Source organism: Pholis gunnellus, assembly GCF_910591455.1.
Source record: "Pholis gunnellus genome assembly, chromosome: 5".
In the NCBI taxonomy this organism is placed as follows: Eukaryota; Metazoa; Chordata; class Actinopteri; order Perciformes; family Pholidae; genus Pholis; species Pholis gunnellus.
The window spans coordinates 19,367,435-19,384,703 of record NC_136531.1 but is presented as its reverse complement, the minus strand read 5'-3'; the positions used below and the strand labels follow the sequence as shown (position 1 = coordinate 19,384,703).

The 17,269-nt window shown below is 41.1% G+C and overlaps 1 protein-coding gene across 1 annotated transcript; it reads right to left on the bottom strand.

Annotated features, from left to right (window-relative positions):
* Positions 1 to 1,293: 1,293 nt before the first annotated feature.
* On the bottom strand, positions 1,294 to 16,964 carry cplx2a (complexin 2a; the record flags this gene model as incomplete). The annotated part of the gene is made up of 3 exons (XM_079159968.1): positions 1,294 to 2,103; positions 4,143 to 4,321; positions 16,934 to 16,964. 3 exons carry the CDS (start codon positions 16,962 to 16,964, stop codon positions 1,912 to 1,914), a joined length of 402 nt encoding a protein of 133 aa, XP_079016094.1. The 3' UTR covers positions 1,294 to 1,911.
* Between the last annotated feature and the right edge of the window lie 305 nt (positions 16,965 to 17,269).

The following is a 17,269-nucleotide window of genomic DNA, read 5'->3' as shown; positions in this document are numbered from 1 at the left end:
ACCCTGTGGCAATATGGAGGAAATACACCAAGTCAACCTTTCTTTTTTTTTTTTACAATTAACACTTGAAATGATGAATGCACTTGCAAATGACAAGATAGTACAACTTGCAAACCATACTTTTGTTTTTCATATTTACATCTTTACTTAGGAATCATTAATTTCAAAATTAACCAAAACACTGACAATGGAATATCTTGGGTAGATACTAATAATTATGAAGATGAAACACACACACACACACACACACACACACGTTTCACCCCCAGCCCGATTGAGCGGCTGGTCTCTAGTTCACTTCTGTTATGAAGCCCACCACACGTCCCAGAGAACAGAAGATGACACCTTTTTAATGTCTGTGAACAAGGTTTAAAGTTTTTATTGAATCTCAGGCAGAAACATACATGATAATCCTTTATTGCTCAATGGCATTCCACGCCGCGCTCAGCGGCTCATTCTCACATCTAAACCAACAATAAGAACTAAATCAAGCATCACTTTGTCTCTGGTTTTTCTGTGTAACTGAACCAGTAGCCAAACTCACTGTGCATGTGTCTATGTGTGTGTGTGTGTGTGTGTGTGTGTGTGTGTGTGTGTGTGTGTATTGAGGGAGGGTGGTCTCTTTCTTCAAATGATGCAAAATCCAGACATGTAGTCCACCTTCAGGTTTATACTGCTTAATATAAAACTCATGTTTCCTGTTAATTCATACAGATTCATTCAGTATTCACTCCCTATTACAGATCCTGATAGTAATAGTATATATAATATATATATATATATATAGTATATATTGTAAGTTCTGGTTTTATGGCTGAAAGCTTAAGGTTTTGGCTGTTGTATGAACGGCTACACGGTCATTCTTTTTCGAAAAACAATGAGACAACAAAAAGAAAACCCTGCAAACCTGTAAATGAAATTTCCTGAATGCTTACATATCATTTTTTTCATTACTGATATTATTAACGATTATATCTGCATGGAAGTGAAAACACACTCAAACTTAGGAGTTATTGCCTTAATATTTTTTGCATGATAAAGAAGAGGATAAAGGGGGGGGGTTGAGTTTGTAGATACTCACACAACAAACGTGTCGAGACAAATGGCATGCAAGACGTAAGAAGGAGACGCACTGAACAAGGGGAATACAAACATTTTTAAACACTACACTACATGAATGTTATTACACTTATGTGTAGGGGAGATAGACAATAGATCTGACAGAGGATGTGTAACACTGTGTGCAAAAAGTTTTACATAAGTTTCAGACATGGTCCAACACAAAACAGTAGCTTTAGGAGCACACAACAGTAATCTTTAAATTTCCTTTTTAAAATATGGCTTATCAAGTTATCACATCTTTTTTTTTTTTTTTCTTCTTGTTTGGAGACAGACACAGTTAATATAATAATTTCATATAATATTTTATGATTGTTTGCCCACCTTCAGGCTTGTAATGTATTAATTTATTTATGTACAAATTGAGTGAACAGCATGGTGGACAAGGGGGTTCTTTTTCAGTGCTGCAAGAGAGCTCTGCAGAGGAGAGGAGGGAGTTTAAAACGTCTCAGACTAGAAGGCTAAACCATCTAACATTGTGTTTTTAGCCCACCTGCTCGCTGTTAGCTTCATTAGTGTAGCATAGCTAACGTTGGGGTCAGCCTAGCTTAGTCTAATGGCTGCCATTCACACTGCTGCTTCACATCTGATTCATTTCCCCACCATGAAACTTAAATTTGTCCGAACACCAAAACAACACGCCAGATTAAACTTCCTGTTATGTAACATTACTTACAAAGCAATGTTCACATCTGTCACGTGGGTGGGAAAAAACCCCGGATCTAAACCCAACTTTGTGAATGTAGCCTATGAACTGAGCTAGATAACGTTAGCATTAGCTAACGAGCTAGCCTACTTCTTCAGCATGTCTTGCAGCGGGCCTGGCAGGTATTTCATCACTGTGTCCATGATGCTCTCCTCTTCCTCCTCGTCGCCGCAGCCGGCCGGCACGAGCTTCTTGGGTCGAGTCAGGCTGCCCTCTGCAGACTCCTCTGCGGCGGCTGCTGCCTCGGCCTCGGCCTCCTCGCGCTTTTTCAAGCCATACTGTTGGTTCAACAAATAAATATGTAAAAGTTGGAAGAGTGGAGGGTGCAAAGTAAATGCATAACTACATTGGCAGTAACACAAATGTGAGATTAGTGTTTTCTTTCAAGCTGATTTTTTGCATTGTTGTCTGTGAACTTTGCATTTAGTGGCTTAGTGATTGGTTCTGCTGGGTGTGGTATTATCACATGTCTTCAATATTTCAAACTTTCTTTTGCGACGGTTGCTGTCTGGTTCCAAGTGTGTCACATGACCTGTTGTTTCTACTATGGCCACTAAACCAACGATCGCTGTGCCTCCCAGTGCTGTTCCTTTGATGCTTTAGCTGTTGTGGAGTTCAAGAGGCCAAAAACATCTTTTATTGCAGCTGTAACAATGGAGTTGCCCTCTGCCCTGAAAAGCTTGGCACCAATTTCAGCTGAGGCCAACATGTCTGCTTGAAGCATCGTGAGCATGGGATGTAATACAGATTAGCGTGCGTGTGTTAAGGCAGGGTTTAAAAACACTGCACACTGACCATGTAACGCTACATTCAATGGATCGATTTAATTAAATTGAATGATGATCTGCGGGTGATGTGATTTGCTCGGACACAGCGTTTTTTCAGATGTGATAACCACTAATTTGGGGATGTGAGTTGGTAAATTGTAATTATGATAACTCCAATATAGCATGAATGCGACATAATGCACATGCACTGCTACTCATCCATCCATATCCTGTACTGAACGTTGAGATTCGCCCATCCCATGGAGCCTTTTCTCTGTTTTCCTGTAATTTGAGCAGCTGCTAACCCTTCATCATTGTCTTCCTCTTGTTCCTGTCTGTGTCTTTCAGCAAAGCTATGGAATATGTCAAAAACCGGTGGATGGGTTGCAGCTTTTCAGTGCTCACACTATGACAGTGCATGTCTAAAACACGCAGTATGTATTTGTTGGAAAAGTCACACAACAATAATCACACCATGCTTTGGAAACTGATGCCACCCAAAACTGTTAATAATGTCATTCTATTTCCCAACATCTGGATAAAACAGCTATAATCTGGACATTTCTCGCAGTATGTGGCACAACGGGACAAAGCTGTGGAGGAAGCTGACAGAAACCCCTCAGTAACGAGCACTTTGGGAGTCGTTCCTTGCTCTTTGTTCACCTCAGGGAGAACTTGGGAGGAATGGAGGAGGTGAGGAGCCAGGGAAGGAGTGCCGCTTTTCATCCCGCTGATTCACAGTATTCCCCTCAGACCTGCCCCACCCACAGACTGCCTGTCTTTCGCACTGCCTCTGCAGTGAGGTGGTTACACTGCAGCCTCTATACCATCACAGCAGCTCCACAGCCTCACATATGTGGAGAGGGGAGCTTAAAGCAAACACTTACACTAACTGTAGACAATAAAAGCATACTAATACTCATTCAGAATGCAAAAGTCATTACGGGACATTGTGGTTTAGTCAGAAAATGCAAAAAAAAAATATCAAAAACCTACGAATTGAGATATCGTGCTGTACATATAACACAATGTTGTTACAGTCGTGCCTGACGAATTGAAACAATTTCCTGAACAAGAATTTAGATAGCAGTTTGCATTTCTAAAGCAGTCCTCTCTGAGCCAACCATTTAAATTCAAATTTATTCGTATTAATCATGGCTCCTCATTTCTCTCAGTTCTCCACCGCTCCTTCCTGATTTTCCACTGATCTATTTTAAAATTACATAAAAGCACACAAAAATAGTCTGATGATAGTCTATTTCAAACACAGGTCTGTTGTTTTAAAAAAAGGGTTTTGCTGTCATGCAGCCAAGATGAGAAGCCTTTAGAAGCTACTGAAACATAAATAGACAGGACGGCATCCAAAGTCATCAAAACTTCTTACATGGATTTGACACAATTTTAAAGTTTAGTGTTCACAATTCTGTTAATACATTTTTTTTCTTTGTATTAGTTGTTTTCCTGACTATGAGACTCTGACTTGATTCCTTGTGTGAACTGTATTAGTTTTTCAATTAGCCAATAACGTATTATACAGCATACTATCGTACCTTATCTCTGATGCCTTGCCTCATGCCTTCCCTCTCAGCCTCCATCTTGGCATATTTGCCCTTCCTCTCCTCCTCCTGCTGCCTCAGCGCCTCCTGTCGCTCTTCCTCTTTCTGGGCTGCGTCGGGGTCCTCCTCCTTCTCCTCCCCACCCAGCATCTTGCCCACATCAGGAGGACCTCCTGAGAAAGAGAGAAAAAAAACATAAAAAGCATGAGACACGAGGACAACCGGCCTCTAGGACTGTCTGTGAGATGCTGAAGAGAAGTCAGACGGTCAGATGACAACACGGACGTCTGGGACTTGCAGAAATTTGATCAATTTACAAACCTCAGGTGAAGCCTGAGGAAAACTGCTGTACTGGGCCAAAATCAAATATTGTTTAATGTCAAGTTTAATAACTTTGTCCATTTTCTTTCCAAAGAAATTGTAAAATGCATTGTTTTCTATAGGACTGTATTCCTGTCAGGGTGGAAATTGCCATTTTCACGTGTCGTTGCTGAAATCACTCAGTTGTCCTATTCGTATTACACATACATTGTTACTTTATTTCATTTGTTCACTCAGTGAAAATCTGTGTTTTGTATGTTTCCCACTGCTCTGTTATATTTTTGCCTACTACACCACTTATTGAGATAGCTCACGCATTTAGGATGAGTACAGTACCACGACTCATCCACCAGATGGAGGCTGATTGGCTGTTCAATGCTGGAGGAAGGCAGACTGCACATGCTCCACAATGCCACGCAAATGAATACAGACGGCTGGAATCGACTCAAAAACAATCCAGAGACATAGAGCTCAACAGTGACCGCCCACTTTTTTGGAAGATTCTGGTTCTGAAAGGTAATTTCCCATTAATTTAATCCATTTACATTCAGAAAATCATTATATAAAGAGCTTTCCGCGTGGAAATGGGCCAACCAATTACGAGATGAACGGTGAACATAAAGCATTTGAATTGGAGCAGAAAAAAAACGTATGAAATGGAAAAAGGCAAAGGCTGTGTCCATAATTGTTTTGAGAGTGAAGGAACTACTCCTCCCTTAAAACATTGTAAATGGCAGCTAGTCACTTTAAATTCTGAAAGCAGACCATGGAGCTGCACAAATGAGCACATCCCCTCACTTTCCATTTGTTAGGATGTTTTTGAGAGTAGCAACGTTGTTTTTGTTGGAGACCTTTCTGAAAATGAGCAACAGAATTTGGATGATACACTGCCCGTTTCACCACAAACCATGCCATCCAGTGAGAGAGTGAAGAGAATGTTGGTTGTTCACAGAGAGCAGGTACTGCCAGAGCTCATGGCACATTTCTCTGATGATGGACTTCAAGATGTTGACATCAAAATCCAGCTTGTACTGCCACCTGAAATGGGTTATTATGATGGAGGAGTTGTGAGAGATTGTCTTTCAGAATTCTGGAGTGAATTCTACGACCAATGCGCAACGGGAAATGCTCTTTTCTAAGGCATGATTTTGGGAGTGGGAGCAGTGGGAGAGTGTAGTTCGAATAATTGCTTTTGGATGGGCTGTGAAGATCGCGCCTGTCGTATTAGAGCAAGCTGCGTTTGGATATGTGAAGAGCGATGTAGTGGAGAATTTCCTCATATGCATGCCTTTTTCCTCACAGTGGCTTCCATAGCAATGCTTTTGTGTTTGTAAAATATAAACTTGTTCTTTAATAATTCAACCCCGCAAATTTCCACAAACAACACTGACGACTTGACCTTGGTGTCCATAGTGGTAGCTATACAGCGCTGATAGTTTCCGAACTGGAGGTCAAGCGATGTACAGTGTGAATATGACTTTTACACAACAAGGCATAAGCCCTGAAATATGTCTTACACAGGCCTTCTTGCTGTCGCTGTAGGAGCTGCACATCCCGTAAAATAATGCCTTGTGATACCAGAAAAGTGCTGAGCTTGGCAAACCCATATAAGCTGTCAACAAGCATCAACAGAAGAAAAAAAGATGAGGAGAAAAGCCAAAGGTCTAAAGGATTTTGGCAAAAACAGGAGCAGATAAGTAGTGAGGAGGAGGAGGAGGGGAAAAAAGAGAAGAAGAAATGAGGAAACGGGAGATAGGGAGTCAGTGTACTGCTGAATTTTGTGACCAAACAAGACATATTTAGAAAAAACAAGAATAGCATGAGGAGAGGGAGAGAATCTGTCAGAAGCTATTGAGTCCTCTTGTATTAGCTGAGCTGTTCCAGTTAGTGGGATTACCCCCACAATTTCTGTGGAACCAGAGAGAGAGAGAGTGTGTGACAGAAGAATAAATGGAAGGAGGGAAAGAGAAGAGTGATGAAGAAGGATGAATGGGAGAGTTAAGTCAGGAGGAAGAGGAGGTAAAAGGTTGACAGGCAGACAAGGGGCATCTGAGGAGAGAAAGCACGCCACCAAGAAAGAAAGAGTACTCCTTCAGTCTGCAGCTGCCCCCGGTATCGTTTCTATTTTTCACTCATCAGCATAAAGAAAACAAACTGCAGCAAAATGCGGAGAGATAAAAGACAGGAGAGGATGAAGTGGGAAGGGATGAGTGCAAGAGCAACGGAGGAGAAGAAGAAAGGGTAGGAAAATAAATAAAAAGGAAAACTCAGGAAAACTGCGGGCTATAAAAAGTGAGGTTTGTGCAATCACGAGTTTTCGTTTTAGGATCTCTTCTTTAAAAAAATATTCTGATGATTATGCAGCAGTGTATGAAACATCTTTTAAAATCAAATGTTTAACAGTTTTATTTTAGTTTAATTAGCTAGTAGTAATTTAAAGCTGCAATGTATTCTTTTTTTCCTTTTTCCAATAAAAAGCTCTGATGGAAGAGCAGATCACACATATACACATATGAACAATTCGCTCAACACTGAATTCTCAAGTTTAAATTGAATCCCCCTTGACACCGTCTCTGCGTTCTTATGGTTACGTCATCTCGTGTTAACGGTTTATACAACATATAAACACTTGGTGGCGCTAATTCTCTAGTTGGATGCTATTAAACTTCAATGGCACTCGACTGGAGAACTAGCGCCACCAAGTGTTTAAGTGTTAATTGGCCATATGCTACAGCAGTAGATGGAAACACGCTGACCTTCTGAAAATGTGGTTAAAATTTGTCCCTCAATAATGCAAATATGGTTTAAAATGAAGAGATTTGGTTGGCCATTTACATGGACAAAAAACTGACCGTACGATTGGATTAGCACAAAGATCGGGGCACCATCCAGAGATGTTTCAGTTGAACTTTAAGGAGCACAATCCATATGGACACCAACGTAGGTTGTGACAGAAACTTTTTCGCATACTCATAATTTGGATGAGTGAACACTTCTTTCATTGTTAAATATTGTACATCCATAGTTTGTCATACACAGCCAAATAACTGGGCTGAGGAGACAAAGAAGATGGCCACCATTAGAGACTTCAAATGCATTGTATAGAACACACCACAGCAATGAGGGCTCAGCACCAAAGACGGGACCGGAATAGAAAATAAATAAAACAACAGATCAGTCACATTAATTAGCCCCTCTGACTGGAGTGAAAGAGACGGATGAGACTGAAATTCAGAGAGAAATCCAAAGTGAACGAAGGTGTTGCTGTATCAGCATTTGATGAGCAGCACAAAGAAGCTGACAAAGCAATACCTCCCCGACCATGATATGCTATCTTTGTTCTCTTAAGTGTGTGTTTGCGTGAGAGAAAGATGGTTAGAAAGAGAGCTGAAGGCATACAGTGAGTGTCCCTATATGCGCATGTGGATATAAATAATTGCTCCGTTCCATTTTAGGGTCTCATGCATGAGTGGTTGAGCAATTACTGCTCATGTGTGTTGGAATGTGCAGATTACAGTATGTGTATGTATGGGCATGTACAGTAGCGGCTCGTGTCCCTGTTCAAGTGTTTCCATAACTTTAATCACCACTCGCCCATACATGCGCACGGCATACAATATGTTTTAATCTTAATTGCGTTGCTAGGAAACAGCTCGCATCCACCTTTATTTTCTTGTCAGCTGCTGATGTAAGCAAACACCGCAACAGGGATTAAAAAAGGACCAATTAAGAATCCGTGTTTGCAGCTGACAAATGGCATTCACTGATACGCTCTTCTTCTTTGACTTCGGATTTAGTCGGCAAAACAATGAGCCTGCACAAACTGTGAATATCCAAACTAAACTTGATGTTCACACGCGCCAGTGTGTATCTGACGTACTGCAACCAGGATTCAGGATAGCGATGCACCGATACCACAGCCAGTATCAGATACCAGGTCGATACTGACTGGCTATACCTGGATCGGGTACACTACTTCTTCGCGTCGAAAGGAGTCAGCTGAGGTGGTTCGGGCATCTAATTAGGATGCCTCCTGGACGCCTCCCACTGGAGGTTTTCCGGGCACGCCCAACTGGGAGGAGACCCCGGGGAAGACCCGGAACACGCTGGAGGGATTATATCTCCCAGCTGACCTGGGAACGCCTCGGGATCCCCCAGTATGAGCTGGAAAATGTTGCAGGCGAGAGGGAAGTCTGGGTCAGCCTGCTTGGCCTGCTGCCACCGCGACCCGACCCCGGATAAGCGGGGGAAAATGGATGGATGGATGGGTATCGGTGACGATGGAGCCATCTATTCAGTGCAGTTCTATATTTATATACATCATCTACTGGAATTTGAATTTCTGTTTAAGTTTTGGCCAATTTGTGGCCACATTAAAAAGGTTTACACTTGTAATTGTTTTGCCAGGTTGCTGGTGTATGTTGTAGGTTGTATTTATTTGCTACAATTAGTTTTACAAAATTAGGGAAGCAATGTTTAAGTCAAGCCTGATGTCGCCTTACACAGAACAATCACTTCCACACAGTGAGGCATACAGCTTATTAAATAAACACTGGTATCGTATCGGCGCTCATTATCGACCGACACAACCAAAGTCCAGGTATCTGTATCGGGACTGAAAAAACTGATCGCTGCATCCCTATTCCGGGATCAGTTTATGGTCTTATACTTGAATATCTTCGATACAGTCCGTGTAAACACTGCTATTGAATCCTGTAAGTGGAGCAATGACTCACTGCCAGCTAAGCCTCATTGTCAAAAGATTCCCATCCCATGCACGGCCCAGAATAAAAGCCCTCCAGTACCTCTTCTAACTGCCAAACCAAAACAAACTTGGTCTGGTTTCACAAAATCTTATTAGCACATCCAGATTGTCTTTGTTCGAAAGTAAAAAAGAAAAAGAAAAAAGAGGATCCTGAGAGACAAAGCCTTGAGTTATATTGAGCTATGATCCCAGCTCGTGCTTTGTGAGCCATTTTAGAGATACAGCAATGTCCTTTCAAACCAGAATGAATCTATTAAGCTCTTAGGCATCACATAAGCTGTGTCGAGCTACGTTTTTGAATAAAGTGCGTCTACACTTCATCCCTGCATACTCCATAAGGTTGTAGTAGTTGTCGGAATAACATTCAATATGTAAGCTAATAAAAGCCGGTAATGGAAGGCTGACAGGTTGGCCTTTAGCCCCTCCAACGCTATATTAGATGAGTCAACATCAGCAAAGACAGAGAGGCACTTTGTAGAGAAATTCTCTATCATGCCAATCAAAAGCCAAGCCAGCCGACTTATAGACAAAATAGAATATGATGTTAAGGGGTGCACTGTGATCTGCTACTTGCTTATCTCATACAGCATGATAATGGCTGTCAAACATGCAGACCATCTCAGAAATAAAACCAGACGATCCCTGGGTTAAGGTGCTTTGACCTTCAACTGTTTAAGACATTTTTCCTCTGGCAACTTTCTCCTACCAGCAGAGGTAAAGTTATACCAAGATTCTCCTCTCAATACTTGGACATTGCTTCGCTGTTAAAAGGTGTCATCTCTCTCATCCTTTCCTTCTGAAAGTGCTTCGCTAAATCTTTGTTAAATCCAAAGTCTCGGGAGGGAAAGGAGGAAATAAGATGAACCTTAGCTAACTCTCCCAGTGCTTGAACGTTTTGATCAGATAAACAGTGCTTATCTACTCCTTTACCACTCCAGGTTCTGGAGGCAAATCCCCTCTCTAAATCCAAACAGTGGTGGGAAAGCGGATGAGTGTAAAGATCTAGGTTTGGCCTTCAGGACATACATTGTCTCAATACAGCTTATGAAACAGCAGGGGGGGGGGGGGGGGGGACGTGGCAGGGTGAGAAATCGGTGGAAAAGGCGGATAACGTGTGCTCACCGTTCTGCTGTATAATTGGTCGCAGTTGTGTTTGAGTGTGTTTTGAATTTCCCTCAGGTGGAGCAGCTTTGCACAATGTATCAGGCCGGAAAAAGTGATGCAACAAATGTTGCACTGGGACTTAAGTTCACAAATACAAGTTTAACCTCTGGACCCACAGTTTGAGAATCATATAGGTTGTTGTTTATTTTTAAGTTTAAGTGAAAGTTAAGGGTATAGGTGCATGCCCTTTTCCCCTGCCAACTGCAATCACTCATTTCTATTTTTATAGCAGTAACATTAGGGTAAGGTTTGAATCAATATCATTTTGAAAATCTATTTACTTGAATAGATACCAAGACTTACTTATTTTACAAGATACTCAACATTATGAATTTGTTTCTGTTATTTCTTGTGTCAGATTTAATTTGCAACAAAATTGAATTTTTGAGTATGTATATATATATATATATGTATATGTATATGTATGTATATATAGATATATAGATAAATATATATGTATATATGTACATATATATCTATATATATGTTCAAAAGAAATGTTTTTAATACAAATCCCCTTTCTTCTCTCTGTCAGTTTCTCTCACACTATTCAAGACTTGGATGGTTGAATGCATTATTTATGAGATCTGGACATACTGTCAAACGCGCATGGTTACACACGCACTCACACACGCGCACAGGCGGAGCTCAAGGTCAATCTGATGAACTGAATCTGATTTGCTTGAGTACCGCACAAGACGAAGATTGGGGAGTGTGTCCGTGTCAGCGGTGAAGACCTGATTCTCTCAGCCAATCATATTAGAGTGCTGCTAAATGGGATTATCTGTTATTTGAGGAGACGATGTGGGGGAAGAACATCTCAAGGTGTCTTCTGTTTTCATTTTGCCTCAAATCACACAGCTTTGTCACACTTATCCACTGAAAATGTCCCCCATTAGTGGGAACCGATGTACTTGCTGACACTTTGTTAAGCCTACCAGTCAAAGTTAAGTTAGAGAATTCATTAATATTGATAAAAGAAAAAATGGGATGTGGGAATCAGCTGCCGTTCAATATCACGGCAAAGTATAGCTTCAGCTTGTTTGCTAATTCTGTATGTGATTCCGGGAGATCGGTCACTGAAGAATAAGGCTAAACATTGAGCGTGGTGGGGTCTTCTCTAGTCCACTTAGCTTTTCTGCAAGTTTCAGTAGTGACAAGCTTTTCAAAAACGCTTTCTGAAGGCATAGCATTTTTGCATTGTTTTGCAAAATGAAACAAAAAAAAAATCATTGGCAATTGCCTAAAAGCTTCAGTCAGGATAATGATACTCACTGCCATGAGCTATTTTAAGTATCCACAGTACTAACGAGCCAAGTGTCTTATCCAGAAAGCACATACATTGAACCACTGAGTGAGTCAACGATCCTATTCAGTTCCGCATCTTCATTTAGCTGTGCAAAATGAGAACTGTCTCCCCTCTTTAAGTCAAGTACATTTTACTTATGTAACCAAAAACACAAATTTGCCTCAAGGGGCTTTTACACTCAATCAAAGGAGCGACTTAAATCGCTTTTAAACATCATAAAATCATGGCCTAATTCATCATATCAGTAAAACTACCATGAACAAAAAAACTGATAGCCACAATCCCACTCCAATGAAACTGTTAATGCTGAAAATACTTATATCACAATTCCTTTGAACTCCATTACACCCCACATTAGCGCCCTCTTTGACGTTTGACGTTTGACAATCCAACAGATATCCAAACTGGATGCAGTGCTACATAAATGAATAAAGGACAGTCTTCTTGACCTATTTTCCTGATATCAAACTTACCGGTATGTCTCTAAATTCATCTGCTAATTGAATTGATCCAAAAATATGTACGTTAAAATGTACATTTAGTATAGTTCCTGTTTGCCAGTCTCTCTTTATTCCTGTAGCAGATTCTCAAACCACACATTTATCGATGAGACTTGATGCAAAAGTTAAATGTTTCTTAATTCTGTAAATTAAACCTTACCAGTCGCTTATTAGCTGTGTAGCGCTGACTTTCTGCTGATGTAGTCAAGGTTTCGCTGCCGCCTGAGGCCTTCAGGGTTTGATGGAGCTCCATACCTCAGGACTAATGTCTGCCTGACTAAACAGCCCTGTATCCTGTCAAACTAACTTCGGCTTTTAGGAGTTGAGAAGTGCAGAGTCAGCACTGAAGCTCTAAGGAGCCGAATCAATCAATGCACAAGGAAACTAAAGTAAGAATTTAAGGTTGGGTGCAAAAGCTGTGTGAGGCCCTGTTTCATGGCTCACTAATAACAACACTGCAGGATTGATTGCTAATAATCCCAATTGTACAGTAAAGCATTAAAGCAGTATATTTTAATTTCCAAACTCCCTCATCGACAAGTTAAGTCAATGGTGGTTACATATGAGAGGTGTTGGTTGCATCAGCAGTAATAAGTCTAGATCCCTCGGTTCTTGCGGGCCAGATGGGATTCATTACAATAGTAATGTAAGGACCCAATAGTAAGTAAATTGTTAATGGAGATAGCAAGGTGCACGATTATTTATTATAAACTGCTGCCTTGGCGAGGGCTGGGAAAACTGATTTTGAAATCTCAAGTCTCAACGTGACTATACTGGAAAAATAAAGATTTAATTAAATCCAATTATTAACACAAACCTTAATAATATAAAATCATAATCAGAAGGAGAATAATTAGTGGGGGGAAATCGTATCTAATGTATGCCTTTGGTCAAAATGTTGGGTGCCTAGAAAGGGGCAGATGTGACAGATTCCTTCAGTCACTTTACCAGAATGCATTTCAAAGTCAGTAGATTTTAATTCATCCTGGTAAGACAGTAACTCCCATTGTGTGCTGACCTCTACAATGTAACAAGATGGAGCTTACACTGAAAACTTCTCAGCTTTGTTTTCTCAGGCGGAGCAGGCCAACAGACTGCACGCAACATCTCTCCTCTTTGGTACGTGTGGATGAGGATGTAAAATGTGCAGGATTATCTGTCTATCCTCTAAACTACTGCCTTCAGCCTACAGTCACTGTAGTACAAGGCCAACTTTGTGTTTGCTTTCCATATCTGTGCCCTCTAGTATATACCGACACCATTCAGTCCAACATGCTGCTTATTGTTGTCTCTAATACAGCTGACCACATTTTGCAGTGGTCATTTGTACTTCCTTTGTCTTAACTGTTCTCAAACTAAATTCATTATAGGAAGTTCAGTGCAATTTGCTCCAGAACTGCATGCAATCAAGAAGCCATTTTTTTATATACAGTATTGCACCAAAAGTTCCTTGATGCACATATGCTGTAGCTGCTGCCTCCAGACACCAGTGGGAGAATGAGTAAAGTGTTGTTAACAAAAGCAGTATCTAAACTTAGAGAATTAACAAATAAAACTCCAAAAGGTTTTACATCTTAATACATAATTAATGCGTAGTGCCACATACTTTCATCTGTTGTGATGACAACACAGACGTATCTGGTCAGATGTACTGTAACTTTGCAAAAGGCAATGCAGCAGGGCTAAGGAGCTAACATGGCTGCCTCAGAGAAGAACATCCAACAGACATCTGAACTCTGCAGATGCGTCTGGATTTGAGTCCTGCCGATTCACCGCAGTTAAACGTCGCTCGGTTCTCTTGCAAGTGTCTGTAACCAAAGAAGCCTTGGAGGATTAGTTAATGCACTGGCAGCATCCTCTCTTTCACGGAGACTCGCCCACACACTTATCACCTAACATACTCAGCAAAACACTCAGCAAATCCACATCCAAACAAGAAGCAAAACAATCATGGGATGGAAAAGAGCAAACTACAGGCCATAAGATCTGATCCCCCCGTAGTTCCAGATGAAAAAAACATTGCTTGATTTATTCAGTTTTAATGTCTGAAGGAGGTTGTATGAATTATTTTTGAATAGTAGTTCAAGTAGTTTGAATAAGTTGATTTTCAAAACCGTTTTTTAACAAGACGGCAGATACACCTGCAGTTCTGTTAATGGTACATTAGGTGTCACGTTCACAACTATCTTAAGAGTCTAGAGCCACACTCGTGGTTCTGTGAGTCTATAGGGGGTAAAGTGTATCGTGCTAACCATCTTAGTTAAGTGTCCTAACACAATAACATTTGCAAATTAGCACTGAACCCAACGCTGTTGAGGCTGATCGAAATGTCATTAGTTTTGCCCTGATAATGGCGCTAGACGAAATATCAGGGTTTCACAAAAGTCGTTATAATTCATCCTGAGGGAGACATGAAAGTGTGTGCCAAATTTCACAGAAATCCATCCAAAGGTTGTTGAGATATTTCACTGAAAGTCCAAAATGTCATCTGCCGGTTTGTTTGTTTCAATTTTATAGTAATTTTAAGCCAAATCGTGATGTTCTTTTACTAAACCTAGGAAAGTAGTTTTGTAGTGTTTTTTTGTTTTGTTTTGTTTAACAGTTTAAATATGTGACCGTTGTGTCCGAAAGAAAATAGGTTTCCTTCGAATACGTAATTGAGAGTGCAGTTTAGTTGTATGGGAATGTAATTTTGTAGGAGACGGGGTTGAAAACTTCATGACAAATCATCTGATCATTTTTGGGATATTTCAGTACAGACCAACGAGGTAGACCGACCATCCAACATTGCCATCTCTAGAGCTACACTGCTTATTAGCGACGTTATCGCTCTTTGCCAGGTAGAGGCAGAAGAATCAGATGTGGATCTTTTTTACTTTTTGCCTTTATTTGATAGAAGACATTAAAGCAAGACAGGAAATGTGTGAAGGGAAAGAAGCATGTGATGGTTTCATGGTTCGCCGCTTACACCACTCAGACTTATTGGACTGAGACTCCAGTACGCTCAATAATGCGGCCTATATTGATTAAAACACATTTCACTCATATTGATGTATTGACTGACTGGCGCTGACCATCAGATTGATAGCTGAGGGGATTGATTACCTGCTTATTGCTTTGTTTCATTATCTGCTTTGCTGCCAGTGCAGTGTCAGCATTTTTGCCGACATATGAGTGGAAAGAGGTCACTGTGTCCCCGTCGGTAAACATGGACCACAGCCAAAGACGGCTTGCACTGACGGCAGAATAGCCGAATGACCCTGATACATATTGATTATTAAAGCACACACACACACACACACATTATTAAACATTCTCTTCCTTGCACCCTTTCTCACTCTCTCAGCTTTCTCGCTCACACACTAAAATCTATACCCTAAAGTATGCAGTACACACACTCTCTTTCTTATACAATATCTATAAAACATCTCTCCGGCACAGGCAGGGCACAGACGCACACACAGGCAAACACCCACACTGTCAAATCTATTCCCAAAGTCCGCAGGCTGACTGCAGCCCGACTTCTGCGGAGCAAAAGAAGAAAAAAAAAAACAGCATCCAATGCAATGCAGTTGATTTAAGAATTCATAGCGCAGACACGAAGCACAGCAGCAATGCAGAGCGAGGCAGGGCAGTCATCCTCTGCATCCCGATGAGGAGCGGCTTCAACTCCACATCCCAACTGCAACAGTCCTAACACCTCTGTAACCTGGACAGCAACAGCTCAGCATCCTGCATAACTGACCAGTGTGTGTGTGTGTGTGTGTGTGTGTGTGTGTGTGTGTGTGTTTGACTGCTGCATTACAGCTAAAGGTGCCACTTTCCTGCCTTTCCCCTTGAAGCTATAGCCGACAAGGCAGATGAATTACAGGGCCATAATGAGGACTAATTAAGGGGCAAATAATAGCTAAGATAATATTCTAACGGATACCTGAAGGCTTTAAAGGACAAAAGTCTTGTGAAAAAAAAAATGTTAGTCATAGTTCTTGGGAAAATAGCCCTTCTCTATTCTATCTTGTTTAAAGAAAAAGCCAACAGTTGTCTAAAAAAGCAAAAACTGCCTTGTTATTAAAGTCATTTGAAACCCTAATAACTCTAATTTTGGGGGGATTTTCATGTTATCACAACTTTATGAGGATGAGGAGAAAAATCAGCCTTCTTTGTGCAAATTCCATCGGGTAAACTCAAAAATGTATGAAGATCATGCTGAGAAATAAGGGTGCTGCATTCTTGAAAAGATAACATTTTTGGCACTTTTTCCGGTACAGTATTAGAGCATGAAAAGACCTGCTGCAGCTGTCCTATTTCGTCTGCAGCAGTCCTAACCTCCTTAACAGAGACGTTTCACGCTTTTAGGGAATCGCTGGTCACAAAGACATTTTTTCTGCAAAGGCAGAAATGCAGAGCCACAAAACATGAACAGGTTTCCATAATCTTGAACACATCACGTTATAACAGTCCGCCACTTGACCAACAGGATGTCATGCCCTGCCCTGAGAGGTTTTTAAAAGATGGATGAAGGAAAAAAAAGAAAGAGAGAGAGAGAGAGAGAATGTGCAGCTGTTGTTTGAAGTCAGGGGTTTGGTGCAGGGTGGATTATACCAGCCCAGTATCCCCATAACTACCAGTACTAGTGCAGTACTGCTGCTATTGCTGCGGAACAACCCTTTAAGTCCTTTACACTGCAGTGCTGTTAAATCAACCTCCAGCCCGGCAGACTACTCACCTCCCATCGCAGCTTTCATTACAAAATTCATGATGAAGCAGTTCTGTGTTCTCTTCCTTCAGTGGTCAGGTTATCAGGGACAGACCTGCAGCCAGGGGACAGAATACACAAGCTGTGACTGCATGAATACCACTGTTGGGACATGCAGTTTCACTCCAGTGATTTTTATATACAAGTGTTTGACGGGATGGGGGAGGATGATGATGGTGATGCTCATGAGGCTCAATGCGGACAAGAAACGACCTCCAAACGGAGATCTTTGTTTGGCAAAGGACAAAGACGTTCTTCCCCCTTTTTACGATAATCACAAAATCTTAATTTGTTCACGTCAACTTA